At 43.4% G+C, this 20676-nt stretch overlaps 2 protein-coding genes across 7 annotated transcripts in view; both read left to right on the top strand.

Moving 5' to 3' along the window:
- The window catches only part of macrod1 (mono-ADP ribosylhydrolase 1), a 100035-nt gene that overhangs the window by 77612 nt on the left and 1747 nt on the right, over nucleotides 1–20676 (top strand). For 2 of the 6 annotated variants that reach the window (XR_005005536.1, XR_005005537.1), the window contains exons 6-11: nucleotides 4199–4320; nucleotides 6378–6408; nucleotides 15757–15830; nucleotides 16975–17056; nucleotides 18975–19010; nucleotides 19743–19780. Coding sequence is in view for 4 of the 6 variants with exons in the window: in XM_036548618.1 (XP_036404511.1) it covers nucleotides 4199–4320; nucleotides 6378–6408; nucleotides 15757–15830; nucleotides 16975–17056; nucleotides 19743–19768 (335 nt within the window). In the remaining 2 variants the exon portion in view is untranslated. Of the gene's footprint in view, nucleotides 1–4198; nucleotides 4321–6377; nucleotides 6409–15756; nucleotides 15831–16974; nucleotides 17057–18974; nucleotides 19011–19742; nucleotides 19987–20676 lie in introns of those variants that run through there. The other 4 variants (XM_036548618.1, XM_036548617.1, XM_036548619.1 and 1 more) reach the window with 3 other exon arrangements.
- Nucleotides 9494–14523, top strand: LOC118791308. Its single transcript, XM_036548620.1, has 2 exons — nucleotides 9494–11171; nucleotides 11312–14523. Exon 1 carries the CDS (start codon nucleotides 10159–10161, stop codon nucleotides 11071–11073), a length of 915 nt encoding a protein of 304 aa, XP_036404513.1. The 5' UTR covers nucleotides 9494–10158; the 3' UTR covers nucleotides 11074–11171; nucleotides 11312–14523.

Raw genomic sequence — 20676 nt, 5'->3', positions numbered from 1 at the left:
GAGGAGTGGCTGGTGCAGTTTGAGGGGAGAGGGGGGAGACATTTCACCCCTGCAGTCCCAGAGCCAACCTGTGTAGCTACCACTCCAAACCCCCCAACCCCCCCCCCCGCCCCCGGGCTTAAGCCGAAGCCATGGAAAACAAACAGTGGCGATTGTTAGTGAGGAAAAATTAGGAGAGGTCTCCTCCATCAATCTCTGTTCCCCCAGTCTCTCTTCCCTTAGTGGCCAATTAACACTAATTAAAATCTGCACTGCCAAACGAACAAACATCCCCCCACTCCTCCAGGAACATATTCTTCTCTTTCTCCTTCTCCCTCTCTCTCCCTCTCTCTCCCACCTGTCTAACGCAATACTCTAGTGCTGTCCACAGCGGGGACTCATGGGAGTTTTTATGATAATCATGCAGCAATGCCCAGAACACCGCTTCCTTCTCCACGGAGGTCCTCACTGCTTGTGTTCATGTTTGCAGAGCAAGGTTGAAAATGTGCAGCCGTGCGGCAGTAGGAAGGGTCTAAATCTCCAACACAGGGGGGCCCTCAGGAACACGTGTCAGTCAGTTGTTCCCCATCAGGTGGTGTCTATATCTGGTCCTGCCAAGGTCTTTGGGCACCTTCACGTAATGGAGTTTGAGGTTGCATTTCGATGAGTTCCTCAGATTCAGAGGCAACACCTTGGTGCCCCCCCCCCCCCCCCCCCCCCCACAAATGACTCTTGTGTACACAGCTGAAGCTGAATTCAGTCACTGTCAACAGTCATGACTTTCCTCCCTATAACTTATGTAGAGCACAAAACTCCTTATCAGTTTACCCAGAATCCAGGAGGTAAACAGGAAGAGGGCCTCTCTGGTAGAGCTAGAGCGAGCGGCAAGTGGCCATCTGTTTGTCTTTCATTTTCCTCTTGAGACAGTCAAACCCAATAGTACTCAGTCCATGCTGAAGTGAATCATTTGGATGTATTGCCATCCTGATCTCCAGAAAGAAATCAGAGAAATCAGAAATGGTTTAGTTCCTTCCTCTCACAATTGGCCACCACAGAGCTCAGGTCCACACTCAGGCTATCAGGAGAACGTGGGGCCTCAGTCCTTCACAAACACAAAGAAAGAGGGGCAGGGGATTATGGTCAAACAGATTGAATTATTAGGATCATACAGTGAAACTTCCCATACTTCCTTTTTGATACAAACAGTGGCTGTTGTTCATAAATGCTACGTGAGTTTGAAGACAAGGAGCCAATCAAGATTCCCTTCAAATGTGCAGGTAGGACTGAACAACAACACCAGAATAGACCATGTGAGACCGTGTGCAGGCATTGCATTGTTCAACGATATGGCAACAGTCCCAAAAGGGAAATGAGGTCACACAACAGGGCTAATTACACGACAGAAATTAGGACTTGACAGTGGTTTCTGCATTTGATCTGAACTGAATTTGAAGCATGACTGCTTTCTGAATTTAATTGATTATAACTTTTAACATTTAGTAGGCATGTACCTGGTAACTGCTGAAAAAGCTATTGGGGCATTTTTGCTCTCTGGAGCAAAATGAGGGGATATAAGAGCCGTTCAGGATTGCTGTATCTATACAGTGCCTGGGCCCTTGATATCACTGACCCAACTTCAGATACGTCACTGGATGATGATGTCAGAGTAAGTAAAGTGTTATTAATGGCTCTGATATATCATTGGATGATGATATCAGAATAAATCAAGCTTTATTAATGGTTCTGATATATCATTGGATGATGATGTCAGAGTAAATCAACCATTATTAATGGATCTGATATGTCATTGGATTATGGTATCAGAGCAAATGAAGTTTTATGAATGGAGCTCAGGATGTATGGTGGATAGGGGTGCCTGCTGTGCAGATTAAACCCATTGCACAGCAATTGAAGAAAAGCTTACAGTGGTAACAGAGGGCAAGGGGGAAAGCTGCAGTCCTTTCCTGCAGGGGATGATGGTTTATTCAGCTCCTCACTTGCAGTTGTGGCTAAGAGGTTAACTAGTCAGACTGCCTGTATCCTCACCAGCTCTCAGTGAGTTGTTGATTGATATCACTCATCTTAAGCAGAAGTGACGGCAGACAGTCAAGTCTGAGCTGACCTCAGATCTGTAAGGCCCCATAGTCACTAACATTAGCACCTATTCACATTTAGTCTGTCACTGACCCAGGGACAGTTTCACAGCACACATGCAGAACGGTTTAGGATGCAAAGTGCAGGTGACTCAGAATAATATTCACTGGTGTTAGAAGTGGCAGTGTTAAACTTACTTATTGATTAACATTTTAACATGTATTGTGTGCAGTATCCTTGTGCACATGGCCCAAGTCTCACTTCCTTTGAGAACATTATCTGCAAATGCATAAGGAAGAAAGAAAACAGAATTCTGGCAGAAAGTGAGGAAGACGACAGCCAATGGGAAGCTGCTCCTTCCTCTCTGTTGCTGTGGTTACTGTGGGGACCTCTCACTCAGACCAGTGACGCTGGTGGCCCCAGCCTCTTTCTGTCCCATGTGGGGCAGCAGGGGGGTGCTGGCTGTGTCCCCCTCAGGCAGGGGGGCTGTAGGGAAGGGGGCAGGTGGGGTGTGAGAGCGTGCACTCCAGTGGACAGGAAACAAGGGCGATCACCAGCAGCCCAGCTGGCCTTTCCTTGCCTCAGAGACAGAGAGAGAGAGAGAGAGAGGCAGAGGAGAGAGGCAGAGAGAGGAGGGGTCATCTTCAAAGGCTGCCCTGGCAATAAAAGCCCAACCATTAGGGGCATTAAAAACATTCATCTCTCGGGGACATGCAGGGCGGAGTTTTTAATCCTGACATACATGACAGTGGAATGGCCACAGTGTACACGCATACGCGCACACACACACACACAGATGCACAGTGGTGAAATCATGGGTAGTCACACATATATAAACACACAAAAGAGAAAACATAGGCATACACACATGATGACATACACACAGAGTGATGACAGCGCATGCAGACACACACAGTGGTGAGTGTAGGATCTCCGTTTGCTCATTGCTGTCTGCAGGGTTTGATCAGTGGTAGGTGTGCTGTCCTCACGCCTCGAGCCTCTGTGTTCTCAGAGTGCTCTGTGCACTGCTGTCAGGCAGTACCCAACGATGGGCACGCCCTCGGGAAACATCCAGGAAGATCAAGTCACCAGGGAAAAAAAAAAGACACAGGAAACAAGGAGACAGTCGGGGAGAACAATGCAGAGCAAAACCACTCCATGTGGCAAATCCTACCCACTCATCTTTACTTCTCTCTCCCTCACCTCTGTCTCTGTCCCTCTCTCCCTATTCTCTCTCTCCCTCACTTCTTTCTCACTCCCTTTTTCTCCTATTCTCTCTCTCACGTTTTCCCTTAGTTTCGCCTTTTTCTCCGACTGCCTTCCTCCTCTCTTCCCACCCCCATGTGACAGTGGTCAAGTTAAATCGTTTGACCCTGAGTGATGCTCTAGTTTGATTTTTCTCTTTCTACTGAGTCAGTCTGTTTTCTGTAAAATGGTTTTATTGACTCTGTTTATATTTTGGCTCAGTACTCATTTGTTTAGCTCACTGTCAGTTAATCTGCCATTCTCCTCAGATTGCCATGTCTTTGCATCTAGCTCCTTTAGTCTCTCGTTGTATCCCTAACACTTCCCCTCTCTCGCTGTGTACTTCTAACTCCTTCTGTCTCTCCATGTACCCCTAACTCCTTCACTCTCTGCCCCTATCCTCCAACTCCCTCCCTCTCTCCCTCTCTCCTCCTCTTTACCCCCTCCTTGTTCTCTCTTTCTCGCCCTCTTTCCGCCCTCTCTCCCCCTACCTCCTTGTCTGTCCCCTTGTCCTGTACTTTCTGTCTCTCCCCCCCGGAGTAATCTCCCTTCCTATCAGGTAATGTATGGTGGGCATGACAGACAAAACAAACACTCGGCCAATCAATGCTGTAAACAGGAGCGGAGTGGGGCTGTAAATAAGCCTTAGTGACAGGATCTGACAGAGAGAGCATGTGTGAGTGTCTGTGTGTGCGTGTGTGTGGGGGGGGGGGGTTCAGGAGGAGGAAGGGGGGGATGAATGAAGAAGGAGAGACCAACAGAGAGGGTGATAGTGAAAGAGTAATGGCAGGGACAAGAAACAAGTGGAGGGTAAGCAGAGTCCCATGCCAATTGTTATACAGTTTTACCTCTCTCTGTCTCACCCTCTCTCTCTGTGCAGATGTGATTCACACCGTGGGCCCCATCGTCCAGGTTTCAGTGGGGGACAGAGAGAGGGAGGGTCTGCGCAACTGCTACCACAACTGCCTGGACAGCGCTCTTCAAAACAAGCTGAGGACTGTGGTGAGGAAGATCAAACCAAGCGCTTCTGTTTCAGCTAATATGTGAATCAGAAAGGTGGCTGAGATGGACGGTTCTGGAGCAGCAGAGCATGATGAGAGAACAGGCGTAGGCAGTGGTGGAGGAGGCATGTGGGTGGACAGAGGACAAAAACTGGAGGAGAGCAGGAAACCTAAACAGACAAGGAAAGAGAGAGAGAGGGAATGCTAGAGAAGGAGAAGGAGTGAGGGACTCAGCAGAGGGAGAGGGAGATGGAGAGAGGGAACTCAGGAGAGGGAGAGGGAGAGAGGGAACTCAGCAGAGGGAGAGGGAGATGGAGAGAGGGAACTCAGGAGAGGGAGAGGGAGAGAGGGAACTCAGGAGAGGGAGATGGAAAGAGGGAACTCAGGAGAAGGAGAGGGCTATATCCAAAAAAGAGCCGTCAAATTCTGGAAACGCCTAAAAAGGAAGAACCCTAACTCATACCATTAAAAAGCCCTGAGCTGTCAAGAGTTGCATGCAGGAAGGCAGGTGCCGCCCCCTCAGATGGACTACCCTGCCCCCTCAGTGAAGATTAAGGCCTAATTTGAATTATTTTATATATTTTTTTTATTTTCATTTTAAAATACTAATACATAATTTAGCCCACCATAATTAGCTAAAACCAAAGTCACGTTCTAGCTTACATTTTCAAATCCACACAAATCCACTTGATTGGTTGTCTGGGTGAGTGCGAGCTAACTAACGTAGCGTAAGCTTGTTGTGTTGCGTTGTGTGTGGAGTCCGAGTTGGCAACTTTCCCACGGTATTTCAAGAAGGTAGCTAGCTTAGTGTATCTAGCTTTTAACAACCAAAATGGACATCTGAAAATGGATTAAAAAAAAAAACACGATAGAGGATCCTGGGACTTATTTATTATAAAGGTAGATATAACCTCCCCAACCTACCGATGCCGATCTCCCTTCAAAAAAAAAAAAAAAAAAAGACAAGCCCCAGGCAAACTTGACTTTGCCCCTGATTTTTTCAATAGCTAGAAACTAGCAGATAGGATTGAATGTTCTTTTCATGTTTTGGAGTGCTAGGTTGGTTGAGGGATACTTATATTTGTTGGGTAGGCCTATTGTGTTAGTGTATTGTTTATGTCACTAATAGTTTTGTTAGTTTTATAAAAGCCAGCCTACAGGACAATATGTGCCTACTACGTTGCACTGACTGTGTTACTGTGTTAGATTCTGTTCTTCAGTAGAAACTGATTGTCAATTTCCAGTTGCATGTGTTTATTAGCAGAGGCTTCTCAAGGCTTCTCTTGTATGGTTGACTTGACCTGGTGGTTGTTGCTTTAAGCACTCACTGCTTAAATCGGTAAACGTTGTTGGCTCTGTTGAAATCAAGCTCAGAGTCGCTATCATGCAATGGTGTGTGGATGGTATGTGCTTCTTGAGGTTTGTTGATCTGTGAGTGTATGTGTGTGTGTGTGTGTGTGTGTGTGGTGTAATAATGCACTTGTTAAATGATCATATGGCTGTGCGCAGTATGTGTAATTTTTTTGGGTTAAGTCACCGCCCCCTCACTGCATTTCAGTTGCCCCCCGATTTGTTTTCCACTGGCGCCGGCTCTGCATTTATATAGGATATATATAGTTCTTATTAGCGCGCACACACACACAAACACACGCGCACATAAAGGTACACACAAATAGACGTGGTTGTTGTAATATTGCTGCTGTTATTATAGTTGTTGTTATGGTTGTTATTATTCTCCATTTGTGTCTTATTATTGTTATTATTATTAGTAGTAGTAGTGGTTTTAGTAGTAGTATTGTTATAAAATTGCTTTTGCAACACGTAATTGTCATGCCAATAAGCTTTTTGAATTATAATTTTGGGATTCTAATAGATTGGGAGAGAGGAAACTTAGGAAAAGGGGGAGGGAGGAAACTTCAGAGCGATTATAGTAGAGTGGGTTTGGGGAAAGAAGGCTCAGAGTAGGTCATGGAGAGTAGAGACTCATTAATGATGGTGCGTCTGTACTGTAATTCTCCACTCTCAGTGTCTCTCTCTGTGTCTGCTCTGTGCCTTCAGGCTTTCCCCTGCATCTCCACAGGAGTGTACGGTAAGGGCACACAGCATTGCATCACTGAAGCCAGTGTGCTGCTAGGTTCAGGCCTTTTGCAGACACAGCTTAATACGCACCTGTGCATAACACAACCTGCTTTCAAGATGCCCTCCTACTGCTGCCAGTACACATGCACAACATAAGGAGATTCAGGCAGCCGCCCAATTGGGGACCGCCTAAGAGTGATTGACACCTGAGAGGGGGAGCAGGTGAGCAACAGAAGCCTGTGGGCCGGGCTCTGATAGTCAAGAGTGTAAGCCTAGGGGTGTGTAGCTCCACCCTTCAGAGTGGGCAACAAGGCAACGACAAGGGAGGCACAACTCATCCAGTCAAACAGCCGGGGTGCAAATCGTGCCAATCCAGATTCAAACAGAGAATTCACTTAGGGTAACCTCCCTGTCCTACAGAACACACAGTGCAGTCTCACCTTTCATTTCAATCGTAACTGTGGGAATCCATCACATACACAAGCTCACCCTAGTGCCCTATCTTTTTATAGTAGAGGAACTAGAGGCTTCAAAAGTTGAGATACCTCCACCCGAGGTAGAACAAAGCACAACCATGTTTTTTCATATCTTTGATATGTCTATTTTATGAAATGGATGGTTGTATAAAAATATTTTACCGCAAAAGTGGTTTATTTGGATGATATTTGGGTCCTCCCTAAAACTGAAAATAGTGAAAATTTTGGATTCTACAACAGGGACAGCGTCTGCTTTATCACATGTATCTCTGGGAATAATGATCAGAAACTCACCAAATTTGGACTGCTTGTCCACAGGCAGTTGATGCATACAGTAAAACAAGAAAGTCACCATGACTATTTTGAAAATATATACCCTTAAACATACATTGAATATAGCGGAAATTGAATAGATAATTAAAAATATAAAAGATATCTATGCATATGCATGTAATTAAAAAAATAAGGACAACAATCACCACAAAATGTAACTTGCAAGTACTAGAGACTCTTATCTTCTCATAAAAGCAAATTGTTTGACCATTCAGTTAACCCTCTGGTGTCAGTAGCCCCTAATAGACACTCCGTGCCACCAGCAGTGCACAGTGAAAAATACAATGGGGCCCTACTGGTGTAAATATGTGAAGAGAAGGACACAAAACATGTCTTAATTCAAAAGACTATATACATTTAATTCAAACATTTTGAACAAAGATGTGTTCATCATTTCCAACATTTGTTTTCTTTACAGTACCATGACTATCCTAGGTATGATACTGTTATGTACAATGGAGATTACAATTTCCATTCTTGGGGAAGGATTTAATGTGCGCACTGGGCTATTCTGAAGAATTATGATGCCAGTTCTTTCTGCTTTGTGTCACACATTTAATACTAAGTGATCATTGACTGCTGACATCCTCGAAAAATAGACAGGACAATCTTGAAGAAGCAAAAGGTAAGATCTACTTTTCAAGTGTTAAACACTCTTAATATGTTACCATGAACTAGCACCTAGCATTATAGAGTTAGCATGTTTGTTCAGCAGTAGGCTAATCATATTGTAAACTTTGAAGATGATGAATGGCTGTATTTTTATTAGAGATGCACCGATCCACTTTTTTTCAGTTCCGATCCGATTCTGATACCTGAATTTGGATATCTGCCGATACCGATACAGATACCAATACCAGAGCTCTTTTTTCTTGAATATTATTGTTATTATTATTGTTGTTGTTGTTGTTATGTGTAAAGTTACATGAGGCTGTAGTAAACCACACAGCACTTCTTAAAAGAGCAAAAAATATACGAAAATCCATTAAATTTTAATGTATGCGCAAAAGGGTTAAATGCTCAAATGTTCCTATGACTTTGTTGCATTTGACGATGTTAATGTGGTCGAAATCATCACCGAAACTCATGCCAATTGATTTTCTGATTGCTGGATAGTCTATATTTAAAAAGAAGAAATGAATAGTCGAATATTTATATTGAACAGCCAAATCCAATTCAACTGACAAAATTCTGAGCCGGGTATAGCCCTAGTATTATACGATGCAGCCAAGGGCGGTGCCGATGGCTCATTGCAGATGGGGAGGGACCTGTAGTGGGCCCTTATACAGCCTATTACAGGCTGTATGGAGATGCAAGACAGATCCAAGCGGAAATTTACAGAGACGGAAGGGCGGAATGGAGAAACATGCGGATTACAATGGGTGTGTTATTTCAGCACACCTCATTGCGTGAGACCATTTTTAAATACCGCAGCTTCGTCAGCAGTGATGGGGATGGGAAATAAAACAAGACAGCCGGCGATCGCCTAGTTGCTACTCTGGGACTCGAACAGAGGGCGTAATTTTTCTGTTTGTACACTTGCACAATGATACTGGACAGCGAATAAAGTTTTCTGTAACTGTTGTGTCTCTGCTCATTCAAAATAAATATTGCGGTGAGAAAATTAGCTAGGGGTCGGTCAAAACCATTATGCCCTCAGTCTGATTTTTTTTGTCGCAATCTAGGCTCACAAACAAACTCAAAATATTCATTCAAAATATCTTTGTAGAACTGTTCAATTACTAATTGATTAATTAATTCATTTGTGCTGCAACATTTTGGCTATGGGCTTAAAATTACATCAGACTATGGAATCTGGATCGGTAGGTGGATCGGTAACGTCAGTCCAATATCCGATGAGTGAATTATGTCAGTATAGGCACCAGATGCCGATATTGGATCGGATTGGTCCCAACTCTAATTTTTATAGCCCTATGCTGTATTTTATAATATCCTGAATTTAACAGCTGTATCTTTGATCAGTTTACCCAGTAAGTGTTACTATAATAGTGTTTACACCGATCGTAGTGCTTCCAACAAACCAGTAGACTTTGTTGAATTTAGAGTACCAGTTCAGCCCTAGTAGCCTTATAATGTCCAGGCACAGGGATTTTTATGTCTGTAGGCTACTGTGTGCAATAGAGACATGACAGTAGGCTAAGTCATATTCATTCATAGTCATTGATATTTATGTATATGTAATAATACAGTATGTGAGAAGTCAATGTGAGAAGAATCATTTGAATTGTGACAAATTAGCAATTAATATTATGGTTTAATAGTTGCCTTCTTTTGATCTGTAGACTATAAAGTTCACTTATGAACTACAAGATGGCATCACCAGCTGTTAAGTCTGACATACTGAACAGTAAAAACTGTGTCATCTGCTTCAAACCATTAATTCATGGACAGAATCCTTATGTGAAGAATCCAACTCAGGAGGGATTACAAAAAGTTCTAGATTGTACCCAGTTGAATGATGATGAGGTCTACAAATGTCTTCATGCCCACAAAGAAGATATATTGGATTTCAAAATTCAGGTGTCTTATCATAAATTATGCAGAGCATCATACACCACAAAGACAAACATTAAAGGACCAGAAGCAGGCAGAAATAGGAATGAGGCTTCATCTACACCATCCATCTTACGTGGAAGACTAAGTAGGTAGGACACCATTTCATTCAATATCCATAGAGATTGTTTAATTTGTGGAAAAGATCGTGTAAGACCAGAGAGCCTTACCTCAATCACAACTGGCACTGGCAAGAATACCAGGGACAAAGTGCTTCATGCAGCAATAGAGAGAGCAGATGAACAAGTTCAGCTTCGGATGCTTGCATATCAAGATCTTTTTGCTTTTGATGCCAAGTATCATCAAAGCTGTCTTGCACATTACATCTCCGATAGAAATGTGTCTGCAGCTAAACAAAAGAGTCTAAATAAAAAAAAATGTCAGCCCATGACAAGGCCTTCCACGTGCTCATTGAAGAAATTGACCAGACATTGTTATCTCAGGACATGGCTGTAACATCACTGAGCTCCCTCACAGAGAACTTTGATAACATCTTAAAAATGTTCTATTCTGATGTGAGTAGTTATGCTTTGTGGCGGTTGAAGAAGAAGCTTCTGAATCACTACAAAGACAAACTTGTGTTTCTTGAATGGCCAGGAAAATCTGATTTGGTTTGTTCTACGAATACGCCGATTGAATTTGCTATGAGTGAGGCTGCTCTATTAAAAGAAAAGGAGACAATGGAGAGTGAAGCAGTGCAGGAAGAATGTCATCCAACAATGTCTGAAACTCACATATTACACACGGCAGCATGTGTATTGAGGAAAACCATGGCAGAGATAAATCAAGACCCTGGCTTTTATGTGAGTAGTGAAAGCCTCTCTTTTAGTGCATGTCAGGATTATGTACCCAACATTCTCTATGACTTTGTGAACTGGTGTGTGGATACAAAATCATACACAACCGCCCAAACATGTGAAGAGCCTTTATCAAAGGAATATCTTTGTGTTCTTGCAATCTGCCAAGACATCATTTCACAATGCTGCTGGATGCACACGCCTCTAACACTAGGTCCAGCCATTATGATACATCATGAATTTGGAAGCAAAGCACTGATCAATGAGGTAAATGCTTTAGGTCACTGTGTTTCATACACCCAAGTGAGGCAGTTTCTCACATCTGTGTCTGCTGATCAAGTCGCAAGGAATGAAGGCATCTATATTCCCAGTGGCCTCAGTGGAATCTCAGGCCATGGTATGATTAATGCTGCAATTGACAACTTTGATCAAAATGAGGACACTCTTGACGGGAAGCAAACCACTCATGTGATGGCCACAGTTATATACAGATGAGGTCAGACCACCACAGACGTCCACCATCTTGCCAGATTACCACAGAGGTCCCTTTCTGCTTTAACCAGTTATGATGGTGATGGAGAAGAACTTCACAGGTAGGCTGAATATATGTATCTTTTTGTATCTGTGTATCTATGTACCTGTGTATTTCCATAAATAAGTTGATCATATTGATATGATTGAAGTAGCTGTATGATGGCACAACTAAGTCATGTTTACTCATTTGTCTGTTTAGATACACACGACCACCCACCAAACCAGACCCTCAAGCCATACATGAGCCATCACAACTTCTGATTGCAAACAATGACATCTCCACACAAGCTGAAAAAAGAGACACTTTATGGAAGCTGGCCCAGATCATCAAGGGGAAAGAACAACATGTCCCTTCCTGGTCTGCTTTCAATGCATTCATCACAGATAAGTCACCTCCAGTAGTCACTGTGTGATACATGCCTTTCATAAGAGCTTCGCCAAGTGATTATTCGACAGTCTACACAGCACTGATTTGTCTTACACAACTCTGCTCACAGCTGGGGCAAAAGCATAATCTTGTCACCGCTGATCTTGCCATTTATAGCAAAGCCCAAGAATTCCTGTGGAGCAAGCCACCCTCTCTTCATGGAAAGGTAACAATGCGATTGGGAGGCATGCACATCACCATGGCTTATCTTGCAAGCATTGGCAAGCTCTTTGGTGATCTTGGACTGGTGTCCATTTTGATTGAGTCAGATGTGTATGGTGAGAACACTGCCCCACAAATGCTCTAAGGCAAACCGCTATCAAGGGGAGTAAGAAGCATGAAGCTCATCCAAAAAGCACTCTTTCGACTCTTTTGGAAAGCAATGATGTCATGGACAGAACAACAAGGGCAGGAACCATTAACCTTAAGGTTGGAACTACTACTAAAGGACGTGCAACATTCATTCCATGCAAAAGACAGGGCTTCAACGAAACAACTCATAAAAGAAATTGAAGATCAACACCTTGATGAAGTTATGAAATCAGTTGACAACTTCTCAACAACAGGAAGTAAGTAGTCTGCAAGCTTTGCTTACTGGCTCACATTCATGTAAGGAGTGGATCTGCTGTTAAGAATGCTGCGGGCAGAGAGATGCAGACTTTCAACTTCATTTGAACTGTATGATGGAGGTTTTGCCATGGTTCGGGGCTGCTGGAAGAAACAACTTCTCTAAGCACATGCCAGTTTATGTTGATGAAATGAAAACACTTCAGCAACAGCAACCAGAATCATACAAATTCCTGCAACAGGGTGGGTTTGTTGCACGGCGGTCTAATCATCGGAGCTTCAACTGTGTGGCAACTGATCAAGCATTGGAGCAAACAATTAACCGTGAAGGCAAAAGTGAAGGCAGAGTTGTTGGTCTCACGCTAAAGAAAGGGGATCTCATAAGATGGTTGATGACCAGGCACGTGACAACCGAATATGTGGATGCAATGAAAGGACTTTGCAGCAGAAATGCCCAAGGCCCATAAACCCACTAAGAGCATGGAGCCTCCAGAACAAACAGAGATGAGGAAGACATACAAAAGATAATGGAAATTGTGCAGGAAAACCAAAACCCCTTTGATCTGGATAATGTTCCTGCAGAGCTTATTAACATCATCACTGGTCAGGTTGCATCAGAAAAGGTGGCTAAAGGTTTGTCATGTTTCCTTGAAGATGCCCAAAACCAAAACCAACTGTTCATAGAGCAGCACCTTGGCAAGGACACAAGAACTAAGAGTTTCTGGTAACCAGAGAGGAGAAAGTGTGCAGTTACTTTTGCAGACATGAAAGCACCAGTGTAAAAATTCAGTCAGAGCAACATCAGATGGACTCAGAGGTACTTTTCAGGAGACTTTTAGCAGTTTCGAGCCAGAGAGATGTGTCCATGAAGAAAGTGTTCTCTCACGAGTTTGCTGCTCTGCCACCTGCATTGTTCTATGATGATGGAAGGATGAGAAAAACCTCCAAAGCTGACCTAGCCAAGAAACTGGAGTCTGTTGTGACAAATGAGTACCGTTTACCTGATGTAACAGGACCATCAGCATACATCATAGATGGTATGGCATTACTTCAGAGTCTGAATGAATTTGGATTTCAAATATCCAATGACCTTGGAGAACGGGTTCTGAAAAAAATCCTTTCCTTGCTATTCCTTGCTGGAGAAAATCAGTTGTGTTACCATGGTTTTTGATCAGTATGACCATCCAAACTCCATTAAGCAACAAGAGAGACACAGACGTGGAGCAGTTGGGGATGGACCAACACATCTAATTTCAGGAAATACAAAAGTGCCAAACTATAGGAGATTTCTGACAAGTAGTGGTAACAGTTATGCTTTCTGCATTTGTTTGCAATTACATCACAATCTCAGGACCAATGTAGACTCAATGAGGACCAGACAATCGTCTTGGCTGGAGGTTTTGAAAAAGAAGAGACAAAAAGTATTCAAAAAGACAAAGTGGAGAGCCTACCTGATTTGAGCAGCGACCATGAGGAGGCTGACACAAGAATAGTGCTACTCGCCATTCATCTTGCCAAGACACATGCAAGAGTATTCATCAGGTGTGATGACACTGACGTGCTTGTGCTGCTTTTGTATTATGCAGGTTGCAGCATGTTTGACTCCGCTTTGATCTTCATGCACAAAGGCCATGCTGGCAAAGAGAAGTTTGTGCCAATCAGTACAATGTACAAACAGCTGGGGAAAGCCTTCTGCCAGTGCCTTCCAGCATGCCATGCACTGACAGGATGTGACACAATGAGCAGTTTTTTCAGAATAGGAAAAACAACTGCTGTCACAAAACTTGAGAGGCACTTGGGAGAGTTGACTGGCTTAAGTCACTTTGGTTTGAGTGGAAACCTGGAGGATTCATTGCCTGTGGCCAGACAGTACATACTGATTCTGTATGGTCAAAAGAAAAACGAGAAAGGCAAACAGTGTACCACTCTAGATGAGTTGCGGTATGTACTGGCTTCCACCTCCGACATGCCTGCCTCTCGTCTACCCTCGACAGAGGATGCATTTAGGCAGCACGTACTGAGAGCCATGTACCAAACTGCCATTTGGTGCCACAGCCATCACCATCACCAAAAGTCAGTGCTTTGGAGTCCTGTGGGGAAGGGCTGGGGGTTGATAGAAGGAATGATGGAGCCTGCGATGTATGGCAAGCCAGCAGCACCTCAAGATGTGCGAGACCTGACTCACCTGTACTGCAAGGACAAACAGTGTAGTCAGAGGAAGGGGTGTCCTTGTATTGCAGCTGGCTTGCCATGCATTGAGTTCTGTGCATGTGACCCTCTAGAGTGCCCCAATATAATTCTGGATGAAAGCACAATTGCATCCTAAATGTTGGGCAAATATCTATCTGTCAAAACAAATCTATCTGTTGCCAATATTGACATACATCAGCAATGTATCTTCAAGAAAACAAAATAGCCCAGTGCGCACATTAAATCCTTTCCCAAGAATGGAAATTGTAACCTCCATTCTACATAATAGTATCATACCTAGGATAGTCATGGTACTATAAAGAAAACAAATGTTGGAAATGATGAACACATCTTTGTTCAAAATGTTTGAATTAAATGTATATAGTCTTTTGAATTAAGACATGTTTTGTGTCCTTCTCTTCACATATTTACACCAGTAGGGCCCCGTTGTATTTTTCACTGTGCACTGCTGGTGGCACGGAGTGTCTATTAGGGGCTAGTGACACCAGAGGGTTAACTGAATGGTCAAACAACTTGCTTTTGTGAGAAGATAAGTCTCTAGTACTTGTGAGTTACATTTTGTGGTGATTGTTGTCCTTATTTTTTTAATTACATGCATATGCATAGATATCTTTTATATTTTTAATTATCTATTCAATTTCCGCTATATTCAATGTATGTTTAAGGGTATATATTTTCAAAATAGTCATGGTGACTTTCTTGTTTTACTGTATGCATCAACTGCCTGTGGACAAGCAGTCCAAATTTGGTGAGTTTCTGATCATTATTCCCAGAGATACATGTGATAAAGCAGACGCTGTCCCTGTTGTAGAATCCAAAATCTTCACTATTTTCAGTTTTAGGGAGGACCCAAATATCATCCAAATAAACCACTTTTGCGGTAAAATATTTTTATACAACCATCCGTTTCATAAAATAGACATATCAAAGATATGAAAAAACATGGTTGTGCTTTGTTCTACCTCGGGTGGAGGTATCTCAACTTTTGAAGGCCTTTTGGAGGATTTTTTCCTCTTTCCTCCTCTGTTGGCCTTTTTGGTGGAAATGCATTGTAGGTTGTATAATCAATTCTTGTTAAACAGTTGAATTCATTTTTAGTGCTTTGTCATGATGTTCACATGTCTGTGCTCATGCATGCATGGGATAATATAACAAGCAATGATGATAATGTGACAGAAATCAGAAAAGCAGAGCTTTTCATTGTTGGGAACCATCTGTGAGGACTTAACAGAAACCTCCCCAAAATGAAACCCTGCAGTACAGTCTAATTTCCCATGAAATCTTGAATGGTAAAATGTGTAATTCACCCTCCTGTCTGTGACATGGGTGAGATGGCAGGGTAAAGATGTCTCCTGTGTGTCAGATGCAAGGAGTGGAGCAGTAATTCTCCAGCAGTGTGTAGTGTTTTTTTTCTTTGTTGTGTTGCTGGTCCCTTTTAGGATACCCTCCAGAGAAAGCCGTGGACGTAGCTCTGGCCACAGTAAGAGAATACCTGGAGGAACACCACGCACAGGTGCGCTGCCACCTGCCCCCCCCCCCACTCCTTTCCCCCTTGTCCCTCCGTCCCTTCACCCCCCCCCGGGAGGCTGTTGATGTTGTCGGCAACGGGAAGGGGAGTACAGTAGGTGTTGCAAGGGGACAAGCTCGCCAAGGGGCACCATTGACTCAGCACACACGCCTCACAGAGCTTGAATTTAATTGGCTCCTTACGGGACCTTACGGGTAGACTAACATACACACACGCCCCCATCCCCCTCAGGATGAGAGGGAGAGAATCAGGGAGTCAGAGAGAAAAGGACAAGTGAGACAAAGTTAAATCGATGTGAAGCCCCCAACCTCACCCCCCCCTCCCCGCCGCTCACCAGCCCCCTCCCAGGCCAGCCGACCCGCTCTCTGATCTAGTTTACTATTCACAGCACCGCTCCGCACTCTACAGACGTGTGAAATGACTAATTAAAGATATCTAATTAAAGATTCCTAATTAAAGTTCTCGTTTTCCACACCACTAGCTCCTCCACATTCTAACCTCCTCACAGAGAAAAAAAAAAAAAAGTGTTCGATGGAGAAGATGGTGTGTGTGTGTATGTGTGTGGGGCAGGATGGATAAAATGAAGAAAGCTAGTACCTATATTTTCCATCTGTGTCAGATTTCCAGTGGCTGCTTGTTGGAAGACCACCAATCCTTATCTGATAGAGAACACCTAATACATTTTTCGGCAAGGCCACTCAGAGACTTTCAGTGGTGCCGTCTCCATCCCCATCACTACTCTCTGGATGGAAGGAGAGAAGCTTAAGGTTTTGTTGAATCCAAGCTGCAGTCCTTTTCCTAACCCTTAAGACATCACCTATAAACAAACCTCATTGCTTCATCACTGTAACCCAGTGCAACTCCAGAGCGGAGTACCACATTAAAGGGAGGCAGAGGCTATTTTTAGACTCATTGGTACAGTATGTCTCAGCTGGGTGTCGAGCCCACAGCGCTGTAGCATCAAGGCGCGCACATTCTACCCACAAGGCCAATGACTCTGCACTGATCTGTGGAGTGCTTCCTCTGCCGGCATCACAGCCCCGTCACTTTGCGCCTCTGTGATATTCTATCTGTCTGTGCAAGTTTGTGTCTGAGTGTTAAATTCTCTCTCTTTCTGCCTGTCCCTCAGCTGGATCGAGTCATCTTCTGTGTGTTTCTCAAGTCTGACGAGGATCTGTACCTGGAGAGACTCCCACTCTACTTCCCACAGGGTGAGTTTCGGCACAGACACCATCTCTGTGGTACACATCCATTCCATAACACTACAGCACACGATCACTGCAGTACACATACACTCAGGAGTACAATCTAACAGCACAAACACTATGGTATAAAACTACTAAGTGACATGACAGTGTAATGCCGCTCACAATCAATACAACTCACATCCATAACACTACACACAATCACTACAAGACACATTCACTTCATAACACACCACTATAAAACCATACATGATCACTGCCACACATAATCACTGCACAGCACTGCTGAAGTACATAACACACCACAGCACCACACACTACAGTGCATAGCCAAGCTATTACGCTGCATAACACTACTGCAACACTTCACACGTGTCTAACACTACGTAAGTGCTGAAAAACATGGAAAACATGTCCAACATCATGACATGCATGATGACATGCATTCATGATCTCTTTTGAAAGTGCTGAACTGAAATGGCAATAATAATATGATATCTCTCAAGTTTATAGTGAGGGTTGAGGGTCAGAGAGAAATCGATTTCTGTAATGCATCTCAGTAATGACTAATCTTTAAAATTCTAAATTTCAGCATGAACTTTTTGTCAAAGAAAAAACATTGATGTTCAGTCACAGTAAATAAACTCTGATATTTGAAGATTAATATTAATTTGTAGAAACCGAAATATAATTATTGATATGAAAGTGAAAGACAAATCGTACCACCTGAACCACACACAATACATTGCTGCACATGCAACACTACACAACACTATTGCAACAAATCCACTTTATGGCAAAATACACACACCCACTCCATAACACTCCAGTGCTGCTGAAACACACATACCCACTCCATAACCCTACAACTCTACTGAAACACACACCCACCCCATAACCCTGCAACTCTACTGAAACACACACCTACTGACTAACACGACAGTCCTACTGAAACACACACCCACTGAATAACACTGTGCAGCTCTTCTGAAACACACACACCCACTCTATAGCATTGTGTAGCTCTACTGAAACACACACCCACTGAATAACACTGTGCAGCTCTTCTGAAACACACATACCCACTCCATAGCACTGTGTAGCTCTACTGAAACACACACCCACTGAATCACACTGTGCAACTCTACTGAAACACACAACCAGTGAAAAACATGGCAATTCTACTGAAACACACACCCACTGAATGACACTGTGCAGCTCTACTGAAACATACACCCACTCCATAACGCTGTTGGTAAATTGAATTGGTGTAATTAAACACATAGACTCGACTCCACAAACACATTACATACTACAGATGCTCTTCATAACAGAGCCATCTGTACACAGTCACAGTGTATACAGTGCAGTGTATTGTAGGACAACACTACACATGTATCACACATTCAAACAAGTTAGGCTGGACATGCACACCTAACACTCACTCAGAAACTAACCATTGCCTGTAATCACTGCGGTGTGTCCTACACATAGTCTATAGTCACTGCCTGCTGATGGCTGTCATTCCCAATTCAGCATGTAGAATCAATGTCAGCCAGTAATGAGAGCATTTATCAGGGACTTTGAGCAGACCCTGACTGTCTGTAGCATTGGAGCACCTCAACCAGCTGTTGGATGTGTGCATCCCCAGCATTCATATAATGGCATGTAACCCATGCCTATGTATTTTAAGGAATTGAAGGACATCAGTCATAGTTGCAGAGTGATAGTTAAAGGGGTATTTTTCATTCATTAATTTATGAGGTATACCGATACATTTTTCATTAGACATTTACATTTATATGTTCATAGAGGACACACACAGATAACTTTTGATTGGTGATGTAATTTGGGTTCCATATGCATCTCAGCCAATTACAACTGTTTCCCACATACCCTCTTCTTTGCCCCCTCCTTCCCCTAGCTGGCTGACCAGGCAGAAAGCTTGGTTCAGGGACAGGTAACACACGCATGGAGTGGATAGATACATGTCCTTTGAGAGCTGTACTACCATACTTGTTGTAGAAGTAGTTATGCAGTAGTTGTAATAACAATAGTTGTTTACAGTGCTAGTAATGGCTTGTTGTGATGTTGTGTGGTTTTGTTTTGTTTGTATTAACCTGAAGTGGTTGTCTTTCTATAACATAAGATAACAGTGGACTGTTTCTCTGAATGAGTGACTCACTTACTCTCTGCTGTACTGACTGACATGGAGTAACTCACTAACTCATTGGTGTACCGACTGACAATGAGAGACTCCTTAAATTATTACTGTATCAACTGCATCTGCGTGATTCACTGATTCATTGCTGTGTCGAATGACACTAACTGAAGGAGTCACACACACTGACTGAAGTGGCTGTTAATCTGCTGTATGGCTTGACAGATTTATTTCACTGAGCCAGTGCAGTAAGTGATTGACACTGGGTTTACATCAATTCAGACAGAATTTTCCTCTGACAAACCGCTTGACTGACTCTGCATTCTCTTCTGGACTGGCATGAATAAGATAAGGAGATGGTGATGGATGATGATAGCAATAGTCATAATGATGATAGTGATGGTGGTGAGGATGAGGATGAGGATGATGATGATGATGATAACGAAGATGATGATAACGGTGAGGATGTTGGCAACAATGATAAGGATGGTGATGAAGATGAAGGTAACAAAGGCCCTATGTTTCTCACAGGTGGCCAGATGAAGAGCAAACTGTGACAGTGTGTGGAGGTGAGGACCCTCCCTGCTTGACCTCTTCCTCCTCCTCCTGCACTGTGCCATGGCATTCATAGGAAATGATAACCACTGTGTATTAATTGAGATCCATCTGAGTTTAAGTAGTAGCACTTTGGACATTGCTCTTATTAAAAACTGTGTTTTCACCATAAATTATTGTGTGGCAGGACAAAAGAAACCCATTAAAACTATCAAGGACACAATGACTGGGGAGTGTTTGTGAATAATCGGCTGTGTGCGAGCAGCAGCTTTAACAGCTTGGGCGCTGAGAAAGAAAGAGAGAGGGAGAGGAAGAGAGAGAGAAAGAGAGAAGGCTTCTTAGACCACAATGCAGCGATTGTACTGTTGTTCTGAACGGCATGTGTACATTATAAACACAAAAGATGAGGAATCTTAGTGAAAGACACATACAAGACCCTCCGTGGAACTGTATCTCAGCCATGCAGCTGAGCATTACAGCTGTGGTGTGACATTAAAAAGCATTTTCTGACCTTCAATGGCCCGCTTCTAAAGACCTCATTATAACAACAGCCAAGACTTGTACTAGTCTTGGTGCATGCGTGCGTGTGTATGTTGGGAGGGAGGTGAAAGCTTATTTATTTTAAATGAAATGACTGTTTGTCACCCCTCAGCAGAATCCCCCCCAACGTCTCTCTTTAACCTTGACAGAAAAGAGACCCCCCCACCCTCCTGCCAGTTACTGTCGATTTCCCTTCTTTTACTTTGAGGGAGACAGATTCATCGAAGTGACTTTCATTTTTTAATGAGCGGCACGCAGCTCTGGAGATCAGATAGCAAGGAGGTGCTCACGGTAATGAGTGGTGGGGGGAGGGGGGGCAGCGCCAGGGAGTCGTTATGCCTTAAAACGCTGCTGTCCAATCAGGGCCGTC

This window comes from Megalops cyprinoides, chromosome 16, assembly GCF_013368585.1.
Source record: "Megalops cyprinoides isolate fMegCyp1 chromosome 16, fMegCyp1.pri, whole genome shotgun sequence".
Classification (NCBI taxonomy): Eukaryota; Metazoa; Chordata; class Actinopteri; order Elopiformes; family Megalopidae; genus Megalops; species Megalops cyprinoides.
Note: the sequence above shows the minus strand (reverse complement) of the source record. Positions and strands in the feature narration are given on the sequence as shown.